At 42.1% G+C, this 27,250-nt stretch overlaps 1 protein-coding gene across 8 annotated transcripts in view; it reads left to right on the top strand.

Moving 5' to 3' along the window:
* Positions 1-27,250, top strand: part of TARBP1 (TAR (HIV-1) RNA binding protein 1) — a 101,261-nt gene that overhangs the window by 9,620 nt on the left and 64,391 nt on the right. For all 8 annotated transcript variants that reach the window (XR_005291952.2, XR_006280106.1, XR_006280105.1 and 5 more), the window contains exons 4-8: positions 1,439-1,587; positions 3,535-3,587; positions 8,967-9,064; positions 18,223-18,358; positions 26,011-26,107. Coding sequence is in view for 5 of the 8 variants with exons in the window: in XM_043511386.1 (XP_043367321.1) it covers positions 1,439-1,587; positions 3,535-3,587; positions 8,967-9,064; positions 18,223-18,358; positions 26,011-26,107 (533 nt within the window). In the remaining 3 variants the exon portion in view is untranslated. The remainder of the gene's footprint in view (positions 1-1,438; positions 1,588-3,534; positions 3,588-8,966; positions 9,065-18,222; positions 18,359-26,010; positions 26,108-27,250) is intronic.

The following is a 27,250-nucleotide window of genomic DNA, read 5'->3' as shown; positions in this document are numbered from 1 at the left end:
CTGCAGGGCTGTTATGCCCACGAGTGAGGGATGCTTACATCAGATGCCTCATATTCTTGGGGGAGAGGGGTATGTGAGAGAGATATGTAGCATCTGCAAGTCATTCAAGAAGAGGACACAGAAATAACAGTAGGTGTGTTTGAGGGACTACTTTATTGAACAGTCAATGCATCCAGCCCCTGATCTAGCCCATACAGGAGTTGGCAGAGCTGAGTATATACTGACTAGGAGTGCCCCTGAAGCTCTGCATCTGCTTACAAGGATACAAAGACTCCTAGATCACATGAGGAGAAGAGATGTCACCTTTGCTAGGATCTTCTCACCAGGAACAAAAACTTGAATCCAGATCCAAGAAGGGCTACTCAAGCACTCGAGTCATCGTCACTCCTCACACAAATCATCTCACGAGTCCTGTGGTACCAAATCAGAGTGAGAATTATGGCTCAACTCTCCCTGCTACTGTCTGAAGTGAGACATGACCTACTGGTGCCATTGATTTCAGTGCTGACAGTCAGTGCTATTTAGACCAGTACCTGCAGCAAAGTTACTTCTATCACCATGAAATTCCTTTAATTCTCATCTTTCCCACCTCACAAATAGGCCCATTTCCACTTAAGCTTTTGCTTAAGATAGCTTAAGATAGCAGTGGGAGCTAGAGAGTAAGATGGCCAGCTAGAATGCCAGGAGAACTATGCAGCAGCCATGAATATGACCCAATGAAGCCAGTTTTAAGTGCCTCTTTCCCTGGCTCACATGCTGGGGAGGGAGATTCTGAGCCAGGCTGTCTGGGCAACATTGCAGTAGACAAAGGAGAGGAAGAAACTGGATACCAGAGACAACACTGGGAAAGATACACCATGATGGAGTGAATCTAAGAAGAGAAAAAAGATCTAACCAAAATAAAATATGAGTAGTAAGTTAAATTGTAATCTGATATTAGTGTAACTATATATATATATATATATATATATATATATATATATATATATATATAATATAATATATATATATATATATAATATAATATATATATAGAGTTGACTGACAGTTTGTCACAAGTAAGTACAGTAGATAGCTGTTTGTTGTTTTGAATTACAGAAGGAGTGGCTTGGAGGAGAAAAAGAAACAAGTATTTTTCCCTCTTGCTATTAGTTTTAGTCCTTAGGCTAGAAAGCATTGGGTAAGTTTTTTTCAAGCTATGTTAATAAATGTTTATATTGCGTTTTTAGAGAAAAGCACATTTTAGACACCAGATAAACAGCTATCTGTATAACATCTTTCTAAATAGTGTTTTGTAATGGCTAACCATCATGTCATGATACCTTCAATATTTTATGCTTTAGTTTGATACACTTCTTTAAAATTTACTACTAGATGGATTACATGCTGATGTCACTATCGTTTGACACACCAGTTAAAGTTGTTGTTTTTGTACCAGGTTGTTGGTTGTTTCATCCATCATGGCATATGTGCATTTACAAAAGGATGTTTGAAAGTGAAAACAAAACTTTGACGAGGGAAGGTGTTGCTCAATTTCTGGAACTGTATGAAACAAAACGCCTTCCAGATTCACCAGGATTTTCAGAGGTAAGAGCATTCCCCTAACCAACCACCCTCCCAACTATTTTCCAGGATGAATAGATATTTTAACCTGAAACATTTCCTAAATTGATTACCTAAATCATGAGGAGGAGTTAGACAAATTCTATAAAACCATATCAAGTATAGCTATATCAATAGTAATGACATTATTTAGAAGTGATCTCGGGACTAAGATTAGCTTGGTCAAAGAAAGAGTGCCTATTGCAGTGTTCCTTGTCATTTAGCCACAAATCCTTATTTCAGGGACTAGTACAGTCTAACCTTAATCAGTTGAATCCCAGTTATCTGGGATTCTTTTTTTATGAAGATTGGATATGATCTCTTTCTCCCTGAGGGTTGCTGATGTTCCAGTTCTGTAGAGCTCCTCAGCTTTTTCAGAACTGGAGCTATTGAGCACCTCAGTTCAGCAGAACCATCTGGTCATGAAGGAGATTACTGAGAAGGATTTGAAGTCTATGCTCAGTGTTTCACTACTCTAAGGACAGACTTTGAAGCCTGATGGTTATCTCCCCTTATTGTGGGAAGGTTCAGATATCTCTAGAGACTGTTGAATAATCAGTTTTTTACTGTATCTCTTATAATAAATTATGAAAAAAGTCTGTCTTACAAGATAATAAAGAGATATTGTAGTTAAAACTACACTCTCAGTTTTACTGTTGGAATAGCATATTGCATTTGCATAGATTTAGTAGTTAGCTTACATCTTGCAGGGTATGAATGATCTGTTCTGTACACCATCCAGCCCCACTTCTAAGAAATAGCTTGCAGGTATCTCAAAAGCCAAAATTTCTGATTTATACAATTAAGGTCAATCTCTCATTAAAGTGACACCAACTTGATTTATAGTCAGTTTTTTTTAAAAAAGAAAAGGGTTAAAAATAGCTACAATTACAGTACATGCCTCTGAGTCGTCCTGCCAATGTTATGGTTCTAATCTTTTTTTTTCTTATTTTGTAAAAAATAGTTTTTCTTTTTGTTTTATGAAAAACAGACCCAAATGGGAATGGATTGTAGTAGAGGAACTAACTACATATAAAGTGCTGTGAAATGTACAAAGTGAATTTTTTTCCCTTTTTCAGTTCTAGTACTTTTAAAGGTTACTTATGAATAGGACCCTACCAAATTCATGGTCCATTTTAGTCAATTTCACTGTCATAGGATTTTAAAAATAATAAATGTAATGGTTTCAGATGTTTAAATCTGAAATTTCACAGTATTGTAACCATGGGGGTCACAACCCAAAAGGGGGCTCGTGGGGCTGTCGCAAGGCTATGGTAGGGGGGTCGTGGTATTGCCACCCTTACTTCTGTGCTGCTGCCTTAAGAGCCGGGCGCCCCGCTCTAAAGGCAGCGCCACCGCCAGCAGCATTGCAGAAGTAAAGCACTGCTGATGACCTGCAGCTGCTGCTGTCCAGCTGCCCAACTCTGTGAAATCTGGTCTCCCCTACAATAGCCAGATTTCATGGGGGAGGTCAGATTTCACAGCCCATGACGCATTTTTCACATCCATGAATTTGGTAGGGCCCTACTTATGCAGTAGTGGGGAACAGTTGTGGATTTTTTTTTTTAAGTTGACTGTTTTTACTAGTGATCAGTGAAGACTCACTCTCTTCCTCCTTTCAACTTCCATGTGCAACTAATATTAATGCCTTTCTTGTTCCTTGAATCAGTTTACTTCCTCCCCTCAATAGCCCAACTTCTGTACCAAATCTGCAAACCACCGCTCTATTAGTGTTGTTGTTCTAGCAAAAATGACTGGCTGTACAAAGCTCACTGCTTAATCCCCTGCTGCTGTAGGTTAGTAATGATAAAAGCTTCTCTCATTAGTAGGAACCCTTTCTCTATCTTATTTATCACAAGTAAAATAAATCTTAGTGCGTGTATAAAATGTCATTATTGGTTTTAATGTAAATTTTAATTTTTCTCTCTCCAGTTTATTATTGGACCATTAATGGATGCACTTTCAGAAAGTTCTCTCTATGGCAGGTAAACCATTGGTTATTTAGTTTAGTAAGTATTGAACAATGGGCCATTACATTTGACGTAAGATATCAGTTGATATTTTAAACTTGTCAGTCAAGCAAGGGGAACCAGTTGACATAATTTTTTTTATACTTTCAAAAGGTCTTGGACAAGAAGCTTCTCAAGAAACTTACTTTGTCATGAGTAAAAAGAAAAAAAAAATGTTATGAATCAAAAACTGGCTAAGGGAAGGGAACAAAGCATAAGAATAAATGGTCAGTTTTCATCCTTGCAGAAGTTTAGTAGTGGGATGCCTCAAGGTTCTTTATTAAGTCTGATATTGTTTACTGTATTTATTAATTGTCTGGAAAGGGGGATGAGCAAGCAGTTGGGTAGCAAAATTTACAGAAGACACAAAGTTATTTAGCTTAATCAAATCGAAAGAAGGCCTGGAGGAAATTCTGAAGGAATGGATCAATCTAGATGAATGGACAACATGTCAAGTGAAATTCAGTGTTCATAAATGCAAAATGAGAAGGAGAAAAAAATAATTAACTATACATCTCATAGGGTTCTAAACGAACTGTATCAAGTTAGAAAAAAAAGTTGGCATCACTGTGGACAGCTCAGAGAAGACTTTGGCGTGGTATGTAGCTGCGGTCCAAAAAGCAAACAGTGTTAGAATGCATAAGGAACAAATGGGGAATAATATAAAAAACATAATACCATTATATAATTGGTATTGGTACATCCTCATTGGGAATAAGTGTGTAGTTGTGACCACCCTATCTCAGAAAGGATACAGCAAAAGTAGAGGGTTCAGAAAGGGTGATAAAAAGGGCATTGAAAAATTCTAATGTGAAGAGAGATTGAAAAGATTGGGGTTGTTTATCTTAGAAAGGAGAAATATAAGTGTAGATATGATAAAAATATATAAAATAATATAGTGAAGATAGGAAGCTTCTGTTCTCTGTGTCTCATAGCACAAGAACAAGGGAGCAGTCAATGAAGTCAAAAGGTGGCAAATTCAAAACTAATAAAATTTCTATGTAATTAGACTTTGAAACGCTTTGTTACAAGATACCTTGGAGGCCAAGAATCTATTGTGACCTCTTTTGTCCAATGTGTATTTGAGGTTGCTAGAATGGGTAGTGAGGAGACATGGGTTGTAGTGCACTCGGTATGCTGATGACATCCAGCTCTAGCTTTCTATCACATCCGACCCAGCCAGAACAGCGGAATTAATTTTTCAATGCCCTAGATGAACCTGGAGTTTGGATAAGTATTAGTTGACTGTTCAAACTCGAACCAGAATAGACTTAGGATGTCTACACTAGAAATGTTACAGTGGCACAGCTTCCATTGGCCTAGCTGTATGTACACTGGGACTTAATTACAGCTTAATTACATAGGACAGGGTATGAAATTTTTCACAGCCCTGAGGGATGTAGTTAAGACACCCTAACTCGTTAGTGCAGACCAGCCCTGAGATTGGGTTGGGGAGAGCAGCTGGAAGAGTTGGTAGAACTTACATCTGTGCCCCTCATAAAGGGCAGGTAACCACCATTTGTAAAATGCATGCAGTTTCGGGGTAGCATTGGATTCAGCTGCTCCTGGATGCCCAGGTTGGGGCTGAAACAAAGAGTGTTTTTCTGCACCTGGCAAGAAGAATGTGACCTTTTCTCTCTGTTATGGCCCTTGCCACAAAAATCTATGCCTTTGTCACTTCAAGATTAAATTGCTGTAATGTGTCATACATGGAGCTGAATTGGGATATTCAGAAGATGAAGGTAGTGCAAAATGCTGTAGCCTGCTTATTAAGTGGAGTTGCATGTTGGGAGCATGTTATCTCCATGATCTCCGCTGACTTTCAGTATGTTTCTGGGTAGAATTCAAGGTGTTGTTTTTAACCCATAAAGTGTAAATGGTTTGGAATCTGATTACCTGAGAGCTTGCCTCTCTCCTTATGATATTCTGCTGCAACTGAGATCAACAGAGGCATTCTGTCTGGATCTCCCTCAATATAAATAAGAGGTAACTGCTGGCAGTGCATTCTATATGAAAGATCCTCAGTTTTGGAGATTGCTCCACCTCTCCTTGGTCTGCCAGAGGTTGGATTTGTTTGCCTTCTGAGCACTCTACAAAACCCATCTTGTTCCCCTCTTTGTCAAGGCTGTTCAGGGATGGGGTTGAGGTGGAAATATTATGGGCAGTCCTTTGTCTGTATTTTTCTTAGAGAGATGAGGTAATACCTTTTTATGGTCTCTCTCACCAGCAGAAATTGGTCCAATAAAAAGATATTACTTCACCCACCTTATCTCTTTAATATCCTGGGACCAATGTGGCTGCAACAACAGTGTATATTTTTCTTGTAATTTTTAACCTGGGATAGGCACTCAGAGCACTGGATGAGTGGATATAGATGTGTTTTAAAAAGTTGGAGAAATAGACAGAGATTGGACATTTATATGGATACCAAGAATATCCAGAGTCATAAATAGTTAATGGGTTTCAGAGTAGCAGCCGTGTTAGTCTGTATTCGCAAAAAGAAAAGGAGTACTTGTGGCACCTTAGAGACTAACAAATCTATTAGAGCATAAGCTTTCGTGAGCTACAGAGGAACTAACTGTGTTGTGTGGTTGCTGGTGAGTATTTGCTTCAGATTGGGGGGCTGTCTGTAAGCAAGGACTGGCCTGTCTCCCAAGATCTGTGAGAGTGATGGGTCGTCCTTCAGGATAGGTTATAGATCCTTGATGATGCGTTGGAGAGGTTTTAGTTGGGGGCTGAAGGTGATGGCTAGTGGCGTTCTGTTATTTTCTTTGTTGGGCCTGTCCTGGAGTAGGTGACTTCTGGGTACTCTTCTGGCTCTGTCAATCTGTTTCTTCACTTCAGCAGGTGGGTATTGTAATTCTAGGAATGCATGATAGAGATCTTGTACGTGTTTGTCTCTGTCTGAGGGGTTGGAGCAAATGCGGTTATATCGTAGAGCTTGGCTGTAGACAATGGATCGTGTGGTATGATCTGGATGAAAGCTAGAGGCATGTCGGTAGGAATAGCGGTCAGTAGGTTTCCGATATAGGGTGGTATTTATGTGACCATCGCTTATTAGCACCGTAGTGTCCAGGAAGCGGATCTCTTGTGTGGACTGGTCTAGGCTGAGGTTGATGGTGGGATGGAAATTGTTGAAATCATGGTGGAATTCCTCAAGAGCTTCTTTTCCATGGGTCCAGATGATGAAAATGTCATCAATGTAGCGCAAGTAGAGTAGGGGGCATTAGGGGACGAGAGCTGAGGAAGCGTTGTTCTAAGTCAGCCATAAAAAAGTTGGCATACTGTGGGGCCATGCGTGTACCCATCGCAGTGCCGCTGATTTGAAGGTATACATTGTCCCCAAATGTGAAATAGTTATGGGTGAGGACAAAGTCACAAAGTTCAGCCACCAGGTTAGCTGTGACATTATCGGGGATACTGTTCCTGACAGCTTGTAGTCCATCTTTGTGTGGAATGTTGGTGTAGAGGGCTTCTACTTCCATAGTGGCTAGGATGGTGTTTTTAGGAAGATCACCAATGGACTGTAGTTTCCTCAGGAAGTCAGTGGTGTCTCGAAGATAGCTGGGAGTGCTGGTAACGTAGGGCCTGAGGAGGGAGTCTACATAGCCAGACAATCCTGCTGTCAGGGTGCCAATGCCTGAGATGATGGGGCGTCCAGGATTTCCAGTTTTATGGATCTTGGGTAGCAGATAGAATACCCCAGGTTGGGGTTCTGGGGGTGTGTCTGTGCGGATTTGTTCTTGTGCTTTTTCAGGGAGTTTCTTGAGCAAATGCTGTAGTTTCTTTTGGTAACTCTACAAGCCATTACCCTCTGATCCCACTGAGAAAGTGGTGTTGGAGAGCTGCCTTGTAGCCTCTTGTTCATACTCCGACCTATTCATGATGACGACAGCATCTCCTTTGTCAGCCTTTTTGATTATGATGTCAGAGTTGTTTCTGAGGCTGTGGATGGCACCATGTTCTGCATGGCTGAGGTTACGGGGCAAGTGATGCTGCTTTTCCACAATTTCAGCTCGTGCACGTCGGCGAAAGCACTCTATGTAGAAGTCCAGGCTGCTGTTCTGAAGCAAATACTCACCAGCAACCACACACCACACAACAGAACCACTAACCCAGGAACCTATCCTTGCAACAAAGCCCGTTGCCAACTCTGTCCACATATCTATTCAGGGGACACCATCATAGAGCCTAATCACATCAGCCACACTATCAGAGGCTCCTTCACCTGCGCATCTACCAATGTGATATGTGCCATCATGTGCCAGCAATGCCCCTCTGCCATGTACATTGGCCAAACTGGACAGTCTCTACGTAAAAGAATGAATGGACACAAATCAGACGTCAAGAATTATAACATTCAAAAACCAGTTGGAGAACACTTCAATCTCTCTGGTCACTCGATTACAGACCTAAGAGTGGCTATCCTTCAACAAAAAAGCTTCAAAAACAGACTCCAACGAGAGACTGCTGAATTGGAATTAATTTGCAAACTGGATACAATTAACTTAGGCTTGAATAGAGACTGGGAATGGATGAGTCATTCCACAAAGTAAAACTATTTCCCCATGTTATTTCTCCCCCCCACCCCACCCCCCACTGTTCCTCAGATATTTTTGTTAACTGCTGGAAATAGCCTACCTTGCTTGTCACCATGAAAGGTTTTCCTCCTTTCCCCCCCCTGCTGCTGGTGATGGCTTATCTTAAGTGATCACTCTCCTTACAGTGTGTATGATAAACCCATTGTTTCATGTTCTCTGTGTGTGTGTATATAAATCTCCCCTCTGTTTTTTCCACCAAATGCATCCGATGAAGTGAGCTGTAGCTCACAAAAGCTTATTTTCTAATATATTTGTTAGTCTCTAAGGTGCCACAAGTACTCCTTTTCTTTTTGCAAATAGTTAATGCTGATACATTTTGGAAAGGATATAAAACCTCAGGTTTCAGGTCTGAAACCTGAACTTTTAGGGATTAAAATGAAACCTTCATTGGGATTACATTATCCCACATCTGATACTGCAGAGTTTCTTGCATCTTTCTGGAAATCATCTGATGCTGTCAGAGATAGGAGACTGGACTTGATGGACCAAAGTTCTGATTCATCATGGCAGTTGCTGTATTTCAGTTTCAATATTTACATTTTCAATACCCTTTAAAAGTATCAGATGTACTTAAACCCCCCTCCCCCAATTCTTCATATTGAAACACTTTACTTTGATTAGCTGTTTGCATTCTAATGAGTTAGACAATTAGGTAATGTTTTTGATTGATGTGTTTTATAAGGGGCTTTGAGATCCCTCTTTATAAAATGCAGTTAATGTGCATAATGTTAATTTTATGTTTTTAATCAAACAGGTCACCAGGCCAGTTGATAGGAGCTTGTCCTCCTTTAGGGATGAAGTTACAGAAGTTTTTGTCTACTTACCTCACACTCCTTCCAGAAGAAGAAAAAAGTATGTTTTAATTATTTTTTTCTTTTGAAAGATAGGGGAAGTAAGGGTAATGGATCCATTTCCATTATCTAATATAAATGTTTACGAGCGTCTTCTTTCCCTGCTAGCATACTGCACCTGTCATAGACTGAATCACAAGAGTTCTCCATAGTCTATCTCCGGTTTTTAAAATGTTTTCATACAAAAATTTCTTCTTCTTTGAGTATGTGTCAGGGTGGATCCCACTGTAGGTGTATGTGTGCCCAGTGCACATGAGAACTCAAATTTTTGAGCAAGTATATCTGTTGGAGCTGTGCATGTGCCCTGTGCTTCCTTGTGCTCCCATGTGAGGGCATCAAAGGAAGAACAGTCACAATGTCTCTTTTACTATCTATGCCAGCAAGACAGAGCCTGAAGTTGCTAGTTTGTAGTTCAGACTAACTTCTTCAGAACCGTTTTATCTCTTGTTTTTAACTGCCATGATCTGAGCTGACCTGCCTGGACCAAATTTTGCTGGTGAGACCCTATATGCCCCTTCTCTGTACATCCATCCCCCCTCCCCACCCATGTACAGACCTTTTCCCCCCGACCTAACAGGGTTCATCAACATGTTGCACTTGAAACCTGCAGGCTTCAAGCCCTGTCCATCCTGCAATGGATTATTCCCTCTGAAGGATGGATGCCGTGGATATCTCTTTTCCCTGGGTGAATTGCACATTCTAAACAGATGATCAATATGGATGTGCAAGTGGCACAAGACAAGGCTGAAACTCCACCTTTTGGAACAGTTCATAAAGGAAACAAGTTCCAAAATCCTACTAATGAACAAACCAGTGTTATCAAGTGACCCACTGAGCAGTCAGGGATCGCCTAAGACAGGGGCAAAAAAGAGTGCCAAGGAAAGAAGCCGACTTCAACAAGAATATCAAATCAGGCACCAACAATTCCCATGTTGAAGTCAGGCACTGAAAGAGGCTGCTCTAAGGAAGAAGCACAAGAAGGAGATCTGTGTCCTCCCATAAGGACAGACAGTAAGGCCTTCAGAGAGAAGTTCTTCATGCCCCGCAGTGTGTCAAGGACCAGAGAGAGGGAGCAACCTGTGACACAGCAGACTCCTCTGGAACCAATCCTGGTGCTCCAACAGTGTTCTCTTTGGTGTTGACTCTGGCCTCTGAGCATGGGACTAGGGAAAAACCAGGTCTGTTATCGGTGCTGAAACAACTACCAGCACCAGTATGGACCTTAGAGCACCTTTCATGTTAGTGCTGCCTCTAGAGGAAGTCTACTCTTTTTATTGCAGGCATTGAGAAACAAGCCTTCATAATTGAGAAAAGTCTGTTTCCCCAGTGGCATCCCTGACCAGGCCACTGATGTCTGACTATCAGGAGGAGCCAGATCCAGGTGCAGATCAATTTCAGTGCCCCATGTTGCCACCAAGGGATCTCTCATCTTTGTTGCCAGGTGACTTTAGAAAGGCTTTTGACATAGTCCCACATGAAATTCTCTAAAGCAACCAAGGGAACTACGTTCTAGATGAAAATACTATTGGGCAGGTGCACAGCTGATTGACAAATGTACTCGAATAGTTTTCAATGGTTCGCTGTCAAACTGGGAGGATTCCTCGATTGGAGTCTTGCAGGAGTCTGTCCTGCTTCTGGTATTATTCATTGTCATTAATGGCTTGGATGATGGAGCAGAGAGTACACTCATAAACTTAGTGGATGACACACAGCTGGGAATAGTTGCAAGCACTTTAGAGGACAGAATTAAAATTCAAAATGATCATGATAAATTGGAGAATTGGTCTGACCTCAGTAAGATGAAATTCAATAAAGACAAGTGCAAAGCACTACACTTAGGAAGGAAAAATCAAATGCACAAGTACAAAATTGGGGAATAATTGAATGGGCAGTAGTACTGCAGAAAAGGATCTGGGGGTAATAGTGGATCATAAATTGAATGTTCATCTACAATGTAATACTGTTGCATAAAAGGCAAATGTCACTTTCTGATGTATTAAAAGGAGTGTCATATGTAAGAGATGGGAGGTAACTGTTCTGCTCTAATGGCACTGGTGAGGACTCAGCGAGAGTAAACATGTGGATAGATTGGAGAGAGTCCAGAGAAGAGCAACAAAAATAAGAGGTTAAGAAAACATGACCTATGAGGAAAGATTGAAAGAATTGGGCATGTGTACTCTGGAGAAGAGAAGTCTGTGGGAGGGTGTAATCTTCAAATATATAAAGTTTTGTTATAAAGAGGATGGTGATCAATAGGTTCCATGTCCATTGAGGGTAGAACAAGAAGTAATTGGCTTAGTCTGTAGCAAGGAAGATTTAGGTTAGATAATAGGAAATTTTTTCTAACTATAAGGGTAGTTACGCTTTGAAACAGGTTAACTAGGGAAGTTGTAGAATCCTAATCATTGGAAATTTTTAGGAACTGGTTAGAAAAACATCTGTCAGTGATGATCTAGGTATACTTAGGGCATGTATAGACTAAAAACTTAAGTCTACTTATATTAGATTGATTTACAGCCACCGGAATAATTACTGTGGTGGTTCATGTCCAAACTATCCTCTTTTGGTTGGTGTGCATCCTCACCAGGAGCGCGTCCACTGACCTAAGAGGGGCAGTGAGGGGAGCTGAGAGTCCAGTCTCAGCTCTGCTCACAGCTCCGTGCCAGCTCTTCCCGCCCTCTCTTCCCCCCCTTCCCCGAATCTCAGTACTTTGCTGGGAGCACAGCTGCCTGCTGGGCTCCTGGCTGGCTGGGACTCCCACCACCCTCTTGCCTCCCCGCTGGGAGTGGGGCAGCTGCCTGGGCTCCCAGTGGGGAGCTGGGAGCCCGGGCAGGATCCAGTGTGGAGCCCGACGGGCGCAGCCTGACTCCAAGCAGCCAACAGCTGATGTAAGTAATGCAGTGTCTACATGAACACTCTGTCACTCTAACTACACAACATAAGCCTTATGCCTCTCGTGGAGGTGGAATAATTATGTTGGTGTAGTAGGGCACTTACGTCGGTAGGAGCAAGGCTGTAGCGTGTACGCTGACGTAGTTAGGTCAATGTAAGCTTTCCTGGCAGGAGAGAGGACCTTAAGGACATTATTAAGCAGGGCCAGCTGGTGGCCAGGATAGTGATGGATGTCTCGGACACAATGGCCAGGTGTATGGTCAACTCTGGTAACTATTTGACGGGCATTGTGGCTTCAAGCATCGGGCATCTCAGGAGAGTATAGGCCACAATTGAGGACTTGCCTTTAGAGGTCTCAGAGCTGTTCAGTAATCAGACTGACTGTACACTTCACTCAATAAAGAACTCAAAAGCTATCCTACACGTTCTGGTGATTTATTCCCCTGCTTCATACCTCAAGACCTGTTGGTCTCAGCCCCCAAGACAGCATACACTGCCTACCACCTCAGACTACCACCTCAGACTATCAAGCTAAGAAACATCCAAGATACAACAGGGGTATCATTCTTCCTCTTCATCAGCAGCAGGACCTATGCCTATGATTTGTCAGCAGATGTGATGAGGTGAGAGTCTCATCAGATCCAGTCTAGAGAATACCATCTTCAGAAACTGCCTCACTCTATTCTACGAGACATAGTCTGCCTTGACATCAGTCAGATGGGTGTTAGAAGACATTGTCCATGTCTTCCTTAAGATAGCCTACTACAAAAAGAAGTGGCCTCATTGCTTTGTCTAGGAGCCACAGAGGTGGTACCTGTAGAGCTCAGGAGAAGAGGCTTCCACTCCCAGCATTAACCCCTTTCTTCTTTGGAATGAGATCTTTGTCCTAATCCAGACATGAGAAGCCTTAGCAAATATATATGGCATCCCAGGACACTGCTTGTTTCCATCATTTTGTCTCCAAGCTCAAGACTGATTCGTGGCTCAACGTATAGGATGCATACTTCCATAAAGCAATCCATCTAGCGCACAGGAAGTACCTTAAACTCTCAGTGGGTCCTGACCACTACCAGCACAGGATTCTGCCCTTTAGACTCTCAGTGGCACCAGAAATGTTTACAAAATGTCTGGTAGTAGGTACATTTAAGGAGGTAGGGTATGATGTCTATCTCCTATCTGCCCGGTTGGCTGATCAGAGATAGGTATAGTGGGGACAGCCTTGGAATGCATCCTTTTCTCCCAACCAGGATTCAGCTTAAACTACAAAAAATTGTTCCTCCCACTATCACAATGATAGAATTCATAGGGGCTTTGGTTGAGTGCCATTAGCCCATGCATCTATGTTGAGGTCCATGTATGACCTGTCCAGATACCACAGGTACCAAAGGGTCACAGTAGCACCCCCAGCCCTTCTAGATACTATTTGAGGACTGGACCCAGTGTATGTATAAAAAAGGGCCCATTCTGTCCCCTCCCAACTACGACTGTTATCACAGATGCTTCAGGGACAGGTTGGGGTGCCTGAACCCCAGATGCAACTACAGATGCAAGGTACCTGGTTTTAAAATGACTTAAGACTATACATGAACATCCTGGAACTGAGGGTCATCAGACTAGCCTGCGAAGCATTCCTGCCAGGTCTGGGGAGCTCTACAGTTTGGATTCTCATATACAACGTATCACCTATGCCCTATATTTACAAACAGGGAGGCACCTGATCATCTTCTCTTTGACAAGAAAGCCATCAAGCTCTAGAAGGGGTGTCATCAACATGGGATAACCCCACTGTCAGTACAGCTCTTGGGGATCAGTAATGACTTGCTGGCTTTCTAAACAAGCATGCAGTAACTAGCAGTGAATGGGATAGGAAGTTCATCATATTCTGCCAGTGGATGACCCTCATAATAGAATTGACAGAGGACAACGCCAAATGCCCAAAGTTCCGCTCCAGAAGAGATGTGAACCCAGGTTCCTTGCCAGACACTTTTCTCCTCCAGTAGTCTTGAGCACTCCTCTGTGCCTTCCCTCCACTTTCCCTTCTCCTCAAGATAACGTTCAAAGTCAGGAGGGACAAAGCTACAGTTATCCTAATAGCCCCTGAGACAATTTTGGGTGTCGGAACTCCTGCAGATGTCTGCATGACCTCCTGTTCATGTCCCAGCCTGCCCAGACACATCTCGAGCTAAGATCAGATCGTGCACTCAGATCCACAGTCGTTACACCTGACTGCTTGGGTGCTGGCTGTTTTAGCAATACTGACGGAGATGCCTCTCTTCGGGTTCAAAAAATTATCATACAAAGCAGGGATTTGTCCTCAGGAAGACCTATTTCTCAAAGTGGAAAAGATTCTCCATTTGATCCACTGAAGATCCTGGACTGTATGCAACTCCTGAAGCAGATGGGCCTGACATTCAGGTCTCTTGGTCTATCTTTCAGCAATATTGGCATGTCATGCTCTGGAACAGTCGCATGATCCAGTTGGAAATGCTGTGCATTTCCACCCGCTGTCAGTTGGCTGTTGAGCCTTTTTCCTCAGCATATCAAGGAGCATGCCACCAGGGCATAGCCTGCAGCTATTGCCTGCCTCAGAAACCTTCCAATCCCTGAAAACTGCAAGGCTGCAGTGTGGAGTAACCCACTGACTTCAAGAAATATTATTTCTTTGACTTGGCAACCAGGGCAGACAGCAAATTTGGAAGAGTAGTAGTACTACTTTGAGTGACTGAACATGTCCATTCCACTGTAGGTAAGTGCATGCTCAATGCATGGTTGCTGGAGATTTTTTTTTTCCCCTCAGCAGAACCTATTAGGGTGTCCTGAGCATACTCTGCTGCTGCATGCAGGTATAAAGGGTGGAGCTGCCCCTGGCCCCTCTCAGTTCCTTCTTACCAACCATGATGGTTGTTGCAGTAGTAAGACTGTAATCGCTCCAAATTCTTCTCACTCTTTTTTTGTAAAATATATCCAGTTTTGCTTAGTGTAGTTTCATAGAATTTAGGGAATCTGTAGTTAATATAATTAGCTAGTTATAAATTTCAGATTTAGGTCTTTGACTGCTGGGTTCAGCTTTTGGTACTAGGAGCAGGACTGGAACGGTACCTCCACCTCCAGGATTAAATCATGTTGTTCATTCAGCAAACCAATGCCAGTGAGCAACTTGCACCTCAGCTGCCTTAATCACTTGGGGGAGTCCCATGTTAGTGACAAATGTCACATTTGCAAAGGTTATAAGCCTTGCTTAAAAAAGTACAGAGTGGCCAAGCTTAAGTGTATTCTTGTGGAGGTGGCACTCATCCTCTCTTGGAGCCGTCCAGTTTGGAGCGGGCACTGGGTATGTCACTATTGGTCCACGGTGCTCCTCCTGTATTGTCTGACTCCAGAGCTTGATCGCTGTCATTGGTGTCAAGGAAGAGGCACAAGACCTCCAGAGATTCAGTATCTCTGTAAGCAAGACACAAGAAGTAATTCTTCTGTTCTACTCTGTGCTGATTAGGCCTCAAATGGAGTATTGTGTCCAGTTCTGGGCACTGCATTTCAGGAAAGATGTGGACAAATTGGAGAAAGTCCAGAGAAGAGCAACAAAAGTGATTAAAGGTCTAGAAAACATGACCTGTGAGGAAAGATTGAAAAAATTGGGTTTATTTAATCTGGAGAAGAGAAGACTGAGGGGGGACATAACAGTTTTCAAGTACATAAAAGGTTGTTACAAGGAGGAGGGTGAAAAATTGTTCTCCTTAACCTCTGAGGATAGGCAATGGGCTTAAATTGCAGCAAGGGTGGTTTAGGTTGGACGTTAGGAAAAACTTCCTGACTGTCAGGATGGTTAAGCCATGGAATAAATTGCCTAGGGAGGTCGTGGAATCTCCATCATCATTGGAGATTTTTAAGAGCAGGTTAGACAAACATCTGTCAGGGATGGTTTAGATCCGTGGTTCTCAAATTTTTCTTTTTGCAGATCACTTGAACATTGCTGAGGGTCTCGGCAGACCACTTAATGATCTTTCCAAATGTTGTTTGTACCGTTAACTAACTATTGTAAAGTGCTTTGGATAAAAAGCACCATATTTATAAAAAAAAAACCCCTTAATCATTAATTTTTTTTTTTTTTGTTCTCCAAATAAAAGCACACAACTCATATATTTTAATATCGGTAGTCTTACCTTTCTAATGCGATGGATGTGCCCTCTCTCGCCCGCTGTGGCAGTCCCCGAGCTGGGGCGGGGAAGAAGTGGGGGTCTCTCCCCCACCAAAGCAGCCACAGAGCTGAGGCTGGGAAGGAGGGCCCTCTTTCCCCGGCAGCTGCAGCCCTGGAGCTGGGGAAAGTCTCCTCTTTCTCTGGCCGCAGCCCTGCACATCCCAAATTCCACACACATCCCTGTTCTGATCCAACTGCCCCCTCCCACTTACCCTGTATTCCCCCCAAGGCCACCACCTCACCTTACATGTGCTGCTTCTCCAGGGTCCAGGCAGGCGCGGCTCCACTAATTAGGTGGGTGGCCCTTGATTCTCTTACATGCCGTTGCCCAGGTGCGCACCTTTGAAGGAACTATCTGCGGACCACCTGAAGTGAGCTCGCGGACCACAGTTTGAGAACCTCTGGTCTAGATAATACTTAGTCCTGCCATGAATGCAGGGAACTGGATTAGATGACCTCTTGAGGTCTCTTCCAGTCCTACAATTCTATGATTTACAAAAATATTCCGCACCCAGCAATTCCCATTGAGAACAACAGAGAAATAGCTTTCCCCTCTCTCTCAGTGATGGCATTTTGATTCTAAGTTTCTGATCTGGTTATACATCATATGGTTATTTCTCAGATATGCAGCATGTGATTCTGGATTACAGTCTTAGTGATCAGTCATAATGCAGGGATTTGTATAGTTGCTGTAGAGTTATTTTTCAGTGACAGTACTTCAAACATACAGTTGTCTCTGTGATAATCCTTCTGCTCTGAGTGGTTTTGGGTTCAGAATTTTGAAGCTGTTTTCCAGCAATGCAGACAGCGCTTCAGCCTTTTGCTTCCTTTGGCAGGAACCAAAAAGTCAGAAGTTTACAAGAAAGAGAACGGTGAAATAAATCAAAAGCAAACAAAAGAAAAAATACTTTAAAAATGCTTAAGAACTCACTGACTAACTTTCCTCCTCTTGAGATCTCTTCCAGCCCTTCATTTTTATGATTTTATGATTCATACTCAGTCCTTCTATTGAAGTAATTGGCAAATATGTCTAGTGACTTCAAGATAATTTTCACTGATTTCAGTGGGATGGGGCCCAATCTCGCTCTTGGATCACACAGATCATATTTCAAAACCAGAACCTAGGATTGAGCCATTTCTCTTATTCCAAGTCTCTTCCTACAGTCCCTGGGTCTGGTCTCCACAATAAGCGTTGTATATTAGAGTTTTTAGTTTCTCTTGTTTGCTTGCACATGGTAAATCTTCTTTCCAAATTCAGTTTTGAAACAGTTTTACAAATGTACGGTGTACATTTTCAGGAGAAGGAGGAGCCTTGCTGACCTTTTGAGAGGAAAAAGGAGATGGGGAAAGGAGATAAGAGGGAGGAAAGAAGGCAAATGAGGAAGAGAAAAGGAGATAGGAGGAAGGGCCAAAATCTAATATTTTTAGAAAGCAATTTATCTTTCAGCAGTTAAGCAGTCCACTTTTTCTCTAGTTTTTATTCTTTCATTTAAAAAAAATTAAATATTGAATTTCCTGTAGCACAGTAACATAGTTAAGAGAAGTAATGGACGGTTAGTAAGCTTTTCTAGGAAGTTGTATTTCAGTAACTGTAGATGGAAAAGTATTTATTTTAAATAAATACATCTTACGCTTGTGCAGTTCAGTTTTCCTGAAAAGCTACTGTCCTTTCTGTGGAGGTACTTGTAGCACTGCACAATCAGTTAAAATATACAAATGAAAACCATTATAAAATAGGTAATTTAAAACTAAATTAAATATTAAAATTGAAACCAAATAGTAGTAGATAATCCTTGCTATTTAAGGGCTTGATTTTGGCTTTCTTGCTCAAGCAATGTAGAACTGAGCCTGAATCTTTATCATGAAAGCACCAGGACTCTTTCCTTTCCCTGCACCTCCATCATTTAAATGGTTTCAAAAGAACAAGAAATGGATTCTGGCTATACAAAACGGAAGTTTGCATTGAAAATCTTACTTTCTCAGTTAAGATATTCTTTCAAAATACAGTAGTTTCAATACTGTAGTATTTCAGCTGACCTAAACATTTTTTTTCTGATTGCTCTTATTTAAAGGTAGTTTCCTGTTAAAGTTTATTCAGAAGATGACAAGTAGGCACTGGTGTGCTGTTCCCATTTTGTTTCTGTCTATGGCACTGGCATGTATCCCATCATATAAAGCATTGGGTACAGAAGGACTTCATGCTCTAAGGTAACACACTTCAGCAGTTTTATGTCCCTTACTTATGCACAGGTTCTGGGAGACTAATAAAACAATTCTGGGGAATGCAGAGTCTGACTCTTTTTGGGAAAATTTAAATAATCAAATGTAGTAGAAAGACTGAAAGCTTAAACTTGTAAAGAAATTTTTTTCTCTGTCCTTCCCCACTCTCTTCTACTATGGTCCAATAGAAAAGTTTTCACTTTTCACAAAGCAATCACTCTATATTTGACCTATCAGTCCTTATCCTCAAAGGAAACCTGCACAACACTTTCAAAAGATGAGCCTGGGAGCTTAAATTCATAGCTTTGCTATACGCGAAAAATCATGGACCAAATAGAAACACTGGATTTCTGCCGTATTACAACAATCTGAACCCACTCACAACCTCTCCCAGCTGCTGCTCCCTCTGCTCTTCCTTTTCTCCCTGTGTCTGGAGAGGTGTTTAATGGGGCATTTCACCTTGAATGGTCTCTTGAAATATGTGTTAACTGCTTATGCCACACAATCGGTTCAAATCTTGTATTTGGCAGTGACACTTTGAGTTAGGCCATGTCTACACTTACAAGCTTACAGTGGCACAGCTGACTGGCAATTAACAGCGCTGCAACTTTCTTGCTCAGGGATGTGAAAAAACACCCTCCTGAGTGCAACAAGCTGCAGTGCTGTAAATCGCCAGTGTAAACTGTCCTAGTGCTGGGCGCCGTGCCCCTCGTGGAGGTGGTTTTTTAGAGCAGCGCTGCGACCACACAAGGCACATTAAAGCGCTGCCAGTGTAGACTAGCCCTAAGATTGCTCAAGTAGCTGCATTACGCTGATAGGAGAGAACTCTCCTGTCGACATAATAAAACAAGCTCAATGAGCAGCGGTAGCTATGTTGACGGAGAGTGTGTTGACTGGTGCTTATGCTGGCAAAACTGTCGCTTGAGGTGGGTGTGTTTTTCCCACACCCCTGAGCAACAAAAGTTTTGCAGACAGTGTTAGTGTTGACATGGCCTTAGTTTCCCAGACCTGAAGAAGAGCGCTGTGAAAGCTTGTCTCTCTGACCAACAGAAGTTGGTCCAATAAAAGATATTACCTCCTCCCCCTGGTCTCTCTCTAATAGCCTGGGACCAACATGGGTATGACTACATGGTATACTTACAAATTTTTGTGTTAGTCAGAGGCTTTGACTCAGTAAAGAGACCTCTTCATTAAGCAAGCTCTTTTGCATATTCCTAGTATCTAAGAATATAAGCACAGCAGTAAATTAAGCAGCATTAAACAGGTGTAGCCAACAGTATTCTGATTAAAGAACACATTTAAAGTGAATGTGAGGGACAAACTGTGAAACTTGTGGCAAATTTTTCTCCCATGTTGGTCATGGTTGGTTCCCCAGTGGATCTACCAAGGTCTAGTGGCAGAAAGTCTGCCTTAAGAGTTATTGGCAGCAAGCACAACCCTTTTGTAAGCCCTGACACAGCACCATTTTTGCAACTACTTCCCACGTATCACGTGAGTCTGTCTGGGAAGGGGTTATGGTCAGGGCACAATAATGATGTGCTAATTCAGTGTATTTCCTGGCTTCCTTTACCACTAAGGATTTTATGGAGAACTCTCTGGAATGTAAAGCTACTCTCCTCTGGCGAACTTCCAAGTGAAAGCAATATTTCAAATGGTTCTTACCCTCTTTTAGGGGTGAATTCCCCTCTTTGAGTAAAGCTATCTCCGCTTGCTTAGAAGGGATAAAATTTACAGTCCAACTCCTACCCACCCAATGGGGGTGAATTAACTCATAGACTGCAATTTTTAGGGGAAACTTGTTTTGATTTAATTGGAGAGCTCTTCAGTGGGTGATAGTGCCTTTAACCTATGTGTTTAACGTTAGAAGGTTCTTTTGCAGTACTCATGGCAATATTACATTATCATTAATTATGGAGGCATTGGTCATGAATTTATAGTTAAGATTAAATCAGTTTTCATTTCAACAAGCACTTTAAACTTTTATTAACATGGCCAAAACCTAGATTGTAAATTTTGAGTACAATTTGAATTTTTCTTGTTGGTTTGAAAACTGGATTCATTCAGAGAGAAGAATAATTCCAAAATCATCCCTTTTTGAAGTTTTTCAATGGATTGTTTCATCTTTCTTAGATTATCTTTTTACAAGACATGTAAGACATTGGGCTCTTTACTTTGCTCCATGTGCTGCTCTTTATGTGCTGATTAATACAGTATCAATTACAAATACAGAGTGCCTGTGTTTGTCATGACTTTTCACTTTTTCTCCATAAATGGAAAAAGAAATGCACCAAGATGAACCCACTATATTTAGCACTGATGATGTAATACATGAACTTTTGATGAAATAATCTGTGGGTGGGTGAGGAGAGACAGAGGAAAGTCAATCAGCCAGTCCACCCACCAAATACCCCTATAACCTAGGAGAAATTCTGTGAGCTGGGCAAGAGAAAACCATGAGCCTCATGCAGCTCCACTCTTGTTGACCAAAGGCATGAATGTGGATCCTAGAATGTAGACGATTAAGAGCTGCCACTGCATTTGGCAAATAACTTAATAGCAGGAATAGGATTCTAATGTGGTAGACCCAGATCTTAGCTATTTGGCTGCATTGCCTTTCAGATAATCAAATCACCATCCAGTCTCTAACCGCTCAGCCTCATGCTTTTCCCAGAGTCTGAGATAGAACCCTGGATTCTTCAAATAGTGTCCCTAAGGGTGCTCCATTTCAGGTGTGCATGTGCCACATGAGCCCTTGATAGGAGATTTTCAGTTAGCAGTGTCCATTTGGCCTGCATGTATGCCCTATGACTCCTTGTGCCAGATACTGAGTCTGTATGGGGTATGCGGGCAAACCACCCTCAACTCCTTCTTTACTGCTCTAGCCTGAGATAGAGCCCTAGTATGTCTGCCTTGAGCATGCATTGATTTTTTTCTAATATTTCTATAGTGGGTAAAATAGTTTTTATAGTTAAGTAGTGAGAGGATTGTTTTACTCCTCTTTCCCCTCAGAGAGAGGTGGTTTGTTTTTTTTTTGTGGCAGAGAATGCCTGACTCTCCAGGTTTCAGATGATGTCTCTCCTGCTGTACCTGTGAGTAATGGCCTTAAAGTGTGTCCATTGCTTAGGGAAATTGCTTAGGGAGTTCCATGTCTCCCAGTAGTTCAACTTCTGCCTGGCCCTCAAGTCCAGGGCAAGGAAAAACAGGGAGATTAAACACAGACTGCTAATGATGGAATGCTCCCTTTGGCCAGCTTGTGAGTTAGGTTGGGAGACACCCTCCCCTGCCCCCCAAGCCCTTTTCCCCCTGTCCCCCCCCCAAGATGGAGAAGGCTTCCAAAAAGAGGAGTGGGCTTAAGGAGCCAACTCCAAAAAGTCAAGGTGAGATCCACGGTCTCTGAAGCTTCAACCTCTTGACTTGGTACCATTGCGTTGAAGGACTCCTCCTCCAGTACTAGTGGGACCGTAAAGTCCCAGAACACAAAGGAGAGACATGGCTACAGTAGGACCTGGGTACCATCTGCCAGCAAGGAGGGGAAGCATAGACACTTTGGACTGGTACCACCAAATTCAGCATAGTTGTCAATACTTATGTATGTGGTATCCTCAGCACTGAGTAAGCAGAGGTGCTAGACACCGTTGGCATCTACTTCAGTACATCAATTATCAGCTTCAGTGACTGTGGCCTTGAATACTGCATCAGTACCACAGGAGTTCAGACATACTAAGGATTTCTCAGTAACAGATGAACCTTGCTCCTGGTGGGTACTGAGAATCTCTCGGTACTAAGATCCCGATCTCTGGCCTACTGTCATCTGGACCACAAGACTCTCTACTGTTTTCTACATGTGCTCCTCCATTGGATGAGATGGAGGAGGATGAAAGTGACTTCCAGTCAGTCTCCTCTATTTCTGTTTATGATTCTCCAATATATTCTTTCAGAAACACATTCTTTGAAAGTCATAGGGAAGATTGGACTCATTATTGAGGGTGGTGGAACCAATCCTGCATGCCATCGCCACTTCTGTACTACAGGCCCTTCCAATAACCATACTGGGACCCTGGGTTGCCCATCAACAACAATTTTCCAGCTCACTCAGCCTCTGTCCCTGGCAACTGGGCCCATGCTGGGGGCAGCCTGCTGCCGCCACCACCTCCCCAGCCAGGCTCTCTCTCAGGCAGCTGCTGTTCTGCACAGAGCAGTGACCTGGAGCAGCCATCATGAGAAGTGGCTGGTCCCATCCCTTCTGCTCCCTGCCCAAGCCTGGCTGCCAGGGACAGGGGCTGAGCACGCCAGGGGGCAGGTGCAGTGGAGGACAGAGCCCCCCCTCCTCGCACCCCAGCAGGCCAAGCAGAAATCTGGGTGTGGGGCACTTAACCCTGCATGCCCCCCTATGAGGAACTGTGTTCGGTAGCTGGGATACATGGCAGCTTGCACCTTTGTGACCGATCAGACAAAGCTGTGTCTCCACTGCCTCCAGGGTTGGCTCAGAATGACCTGTTCTCCAGTCAAAGACACCTTGGGTAGATAGGTGATAGTTCCTCTGCCATGTGAGGAACACCTTAGACTATGGGAGGATCAACTCAACATTTGTGCAGGCATTCCTTTCTGTAGCGCAGCACCATCAGTAATTTTTAACAACAGATTTATCACTGTTGGGATGGGGAGCCCATCTCCATACCCTCACGACTCAGGGCAAATAGACAACTCGAGAAACCAGTCTCCATGGCAATCTGTTGGAGCATAGGGCTGTCAGGAATTTTTGCTTTCATTTCCTATCCTTCATCACAGGCAACTCAATCAAGGTCATGCATTCTATATCAACAAGCAAAATCCCCCTCCCTGTGTGGCGAAGCCATAAAATTATTGAATTGGTGCATAGTTCATCAAATCCAAATTTCACTGGTCTACCTCTCAGGTATTCAGACCACCACAGCCAATTTCCTCAGTATACACTTCTCACAGGATTACGAATGGGATCTAGACACCCAAGTTCTCCACAGCATAGTCCAAAAATGGGGACTGCCAGAAGTGGATGTCTTTACCACCTCCAGGAGCAGGAACTGTCCTCTTTTCTGCTCAAGATGGGGTCTGGGCCACCAGTCCTTGGGAGATGCCTTTCTTCTATCTTGGAAGAAAGGTCTCTTCTGTGCGTTTCTCCAATGCTGCTGATACTAAGAGTGATGAACAAGATCAGATAGGACCCAGCCAGAATTATGCTTATAGTGCCAGCCTGGTTGAGAGATAGTTGTCACCCTTACCTTCTACATGTATGTGTCCAAATCTCATTCAGGCTCCCAACCATTCCTCGTCATCTGTCACAGGATGCAGGTTTTGTGCTTCATCCCAGCCGGTGGTTCTCCACTTTAGGGCATGACTCCTCCGATAGTTCACGTGGTTAGAATCCTCCTGCTCTATGGAAGTACAAGTGTTTAGTAGAAAGAGATCAACCTGCACTACTTACCTGCAGAAATAGAAGAGATTCTTCCATTAATGTTGTTGTCACTCCTTCCTGCCTGATTTGGTGCTACTTTCAGTCATCCTGGATTGTCTTTTGGATCTATGAAAATTGGGGTTATCAGTTCTGTTAAGGTCCATTTGGCTGCAATATCAGCCATTCATTTTCCGGTAGATGGTTTCTTCATGTTTGCCCATCTGGTTTATTCTACGTTTATTAAGGGTCTGGGAGGTGACAACCCGCAGATTAGAGACCCTACCCCGACCTGGGACCTCAACCTGGTACTCAGTTACCTTTTATGAGACCACCATTCAAACCAATGGCAACCTGTTCTTTGTTTCGGAGTAGCAGCCATGTTAATCTGTATCCGCAAAAAGAAAAGAAGTACTTGTGGCACCTTTAGAGACTAACAAATTTATTTGAGCATAAGCTTTCGTGAGCTACAGCTCACTATGTTCAAATAAATTTGTTAGTCTCTAAGGTGCCACAAGTACTCCCTTTTCTTTTTGCTGTTCTCTGTTGCATTTATCTAAGAAGACAGCATTTTTAGTAGCCATTACGTTAGTCCATAGGGTCAGGCAGATTAGAGCCTTGATGGCAGATCCTCCCCCGCTCCTCCTGATGTTCTTTAAGGACAAAGTCTCTTTACATCCACACCCTAAATTCTCACCTAAGGTTATATCGGAATTCCACCTTAATCAATCCATTCATCTACCAATGTTATTCCCAAAGCCACATAGTTCTCTACAGGAATCGAGGTTACATATCCTAGATGTTAGAAGGGCATTGGTCTTCTACTTAAATAGGGCCAAGCAATTTAGGAAGTCACCTAGGCTCTTCATTTCCATCACGGATAGATCTGCAGGGTCCTCGAGCTCTACTCAGAGACTGTCAAGATGGATATCTGGATGTATTATCACGTGTTATGATGCTGTGGGCATTCATCCCTTCCAAAGGATGATAGTGCCTACAATCTGGCTGAATGTGTTATCTGTGGCATTAACAAAGAATGTACCTGTGTCTAAAGTATGCAGGGGTGATACATGGGCTTCAGTAGATATGTTTTTGAAACATTACTCTCTGATCCATGCGGTCAGATCCGATGTGACACTTGGTTCTGCAGTACTGTCTTGATTCTGCACTGTTGCAAAGCTCCCTCTTCCATCTAGGGGATATTGCTTGGAAATAATCTGAAGTGGCACACCCATAGGGACACTACTCGAAGAAGAAGAGGTTAATCACCTTGTGCAGGAACTGCGGTTATTCAAGATGTGTGTCAAAATACAGATATTTCACATTTCAGTCATTTGTCAGGTCCTCTTCCTTGCTTGATCCTGGAACCTACCCACTGAGGTACTCCAACCTTGTATAAAAAGAACTAGGAAATAATCACAAAAAACTTAGTTTAGTGACGGTTAGAGTTGTGTCAGTATACACTCAACCAACTTTAAAATCTGAAACACATGAAAATGAAAAACTAAGGGAAAAGTCTCTGGCATTCACGTTGCCTGCAACACTTAATAATAATAAACACTCCATCAATCTGTAGGCTTTTGCTTCTGTCTCCAACAGATACTCCAACATAATCAACTTTTGAATTCTAGCACAAAATCTTATCGCTGACCTCAGCAATGTTAAGGGAGTAATTTCCCAAATGCATGGAATGTGTGACAGGCAGATATATCAATCTGGTGACACAGGAGCATCTGAGATCGCTGTTAAGGGTTTGTGATAGAATGAGAATTTAATGAATTCTGGGTACTATTGCTTTCAATATCTGTTAGAAATGTAAGTGAATGAAAGCCTTATGAATTGTTGGAGTGTTTTACCAACAGTGTTGTAGGCAATGTGAATGTGACATGGAATAGAGACTTCCCTTAGCTTTTCATTTCCATGCTTTTCAGATTTTGAGTTGGTGGGGTTTGTCCTTTATGCAACCTTAATTGTCACTAAACAAAAGTTATTTGTGTTTATTTAGAATCATAACCCATCTTATTTTCGATTGTATGCTCTTCAGGGCAGGAATTATATCATCTTGTATGTTTAGAAAGTGCAGCACACATTCTGAGAGCTTTTGCATTCTTAATATATTGACAACTCCAGTTAAAATATAGTTGGTAAATAATGTATTTTAAGAGCTACTAAATCTGTGTATAATTTAAGGTGCATATTTATCCATTTGCAGAGATGTCCTGCAATGCACTATGATCACACATCAAATTTTGTTGCGGGGAGCTGCTCAGTGTTTTCTTCTTCAAACGGCTATGCATTTGACAGATGTGGTAAGTTCCTCTTTTTTTTTTTTTTCCTAGTGTAATATTTTATTTTTCAGAGATGATGATGCAATATATAAGTGCTGCCAAATAGAACTTGGAGTAGCTGATTTTACTGAATTTATAGTTTTGGCAATGTCCATTTAAAAATGTGCTTGAGTGATGTAGTCCTCTATTCAGTTGTACTAGTAATTATTTTAACTTTCTTTTTCATATGAAACAACTTGATCCTTTTTGTTCAGCATTTCATTTGCAGTACTTTATTGATGATAATATTTGTATTACTGAAATGCTTAGAATCCCTAGTCATGGGCTCAGGATCCTGTTGTGCTCTTAGGTGCCATACAATGAAAATTTAATATTGAAGAGACTTTTAAAATGACATAAGATTTTAAAATTATAGTTATGTTAGCATGGCGACTTTATAGTCAGGTTAAAATATCACTTGAATATAAATTGTCTAATTCTCAGATTATTTTATGGGACTGAAATTTCTCATGCTTAGTGTTGAACCAGAAGGAAATCCTTCCCCTTTTTCTCCCCTATAATATCACAAGAGTTTGTCTGGGCACTTTTAAGCTATAAAATGTGGTTCAAAAATTTTCAAATGATTTTGGTGCTTTGGATAGCTCGGAAAACTTTTCTTTTTAAACTTCAAACTTGACATCAAACAAGGACTCATGCTTTTATCTTGTTTGATGAAATTCAGTAAAGTTCCTGGATAAAAACTACATTTAACTGCAGTTAAGGCTGAATACATATCAGTAACTTAAGGGTAAAAGTATTACAAGTATGTTGTAATTGTTGCCCCAAAAAAAAAAAAGCATAGAAACCCAGGAAATCAGAGTTAATGTTAAACTTAAAAAAAATCCAAATGTAAGTAGAAACTGCTTTTCCTCACCTTCAAGACTCTGCTCCTGTTCCTTACCTGTTCTTGTCTCTGATAGCATTATCCTCCTGCCTCTTCCATCAAGTGATGCTAGTTCTGACTGCCTGTTGTTCACCCCTCTGACAAATATTTCTCTGCCTTTTTCACTTATACCAGCAATGTGTGTGTTCTCCTTGAACTGATCTATCCTCTCCTCAGGACTCACTTCTTTTGTGAAGCGTACAAGACATTGGCCATCTAACAGTGGATAGGGTGATGGTGTA

This window comes from Dermochelys coriacea, chromosome 3 (assembly GCF_009764565.3).
Source record: "Dermochelys coriacea isolate rDerCor1 chromosome 3, rDerCor1.pri.v4, whole genome shotgun sequence".
Lineage (NCBI taxonomy): Eukaryota > Metazoa > Chordata > Testudines > Dermochelyidae > Dermochelys > Dermochelys coriacea.
The sequence above is the reverse complement of the archived record's forward strand: the minus strand, read 5'-3'. Positions and strand labels throughout refer to the sequence as shown.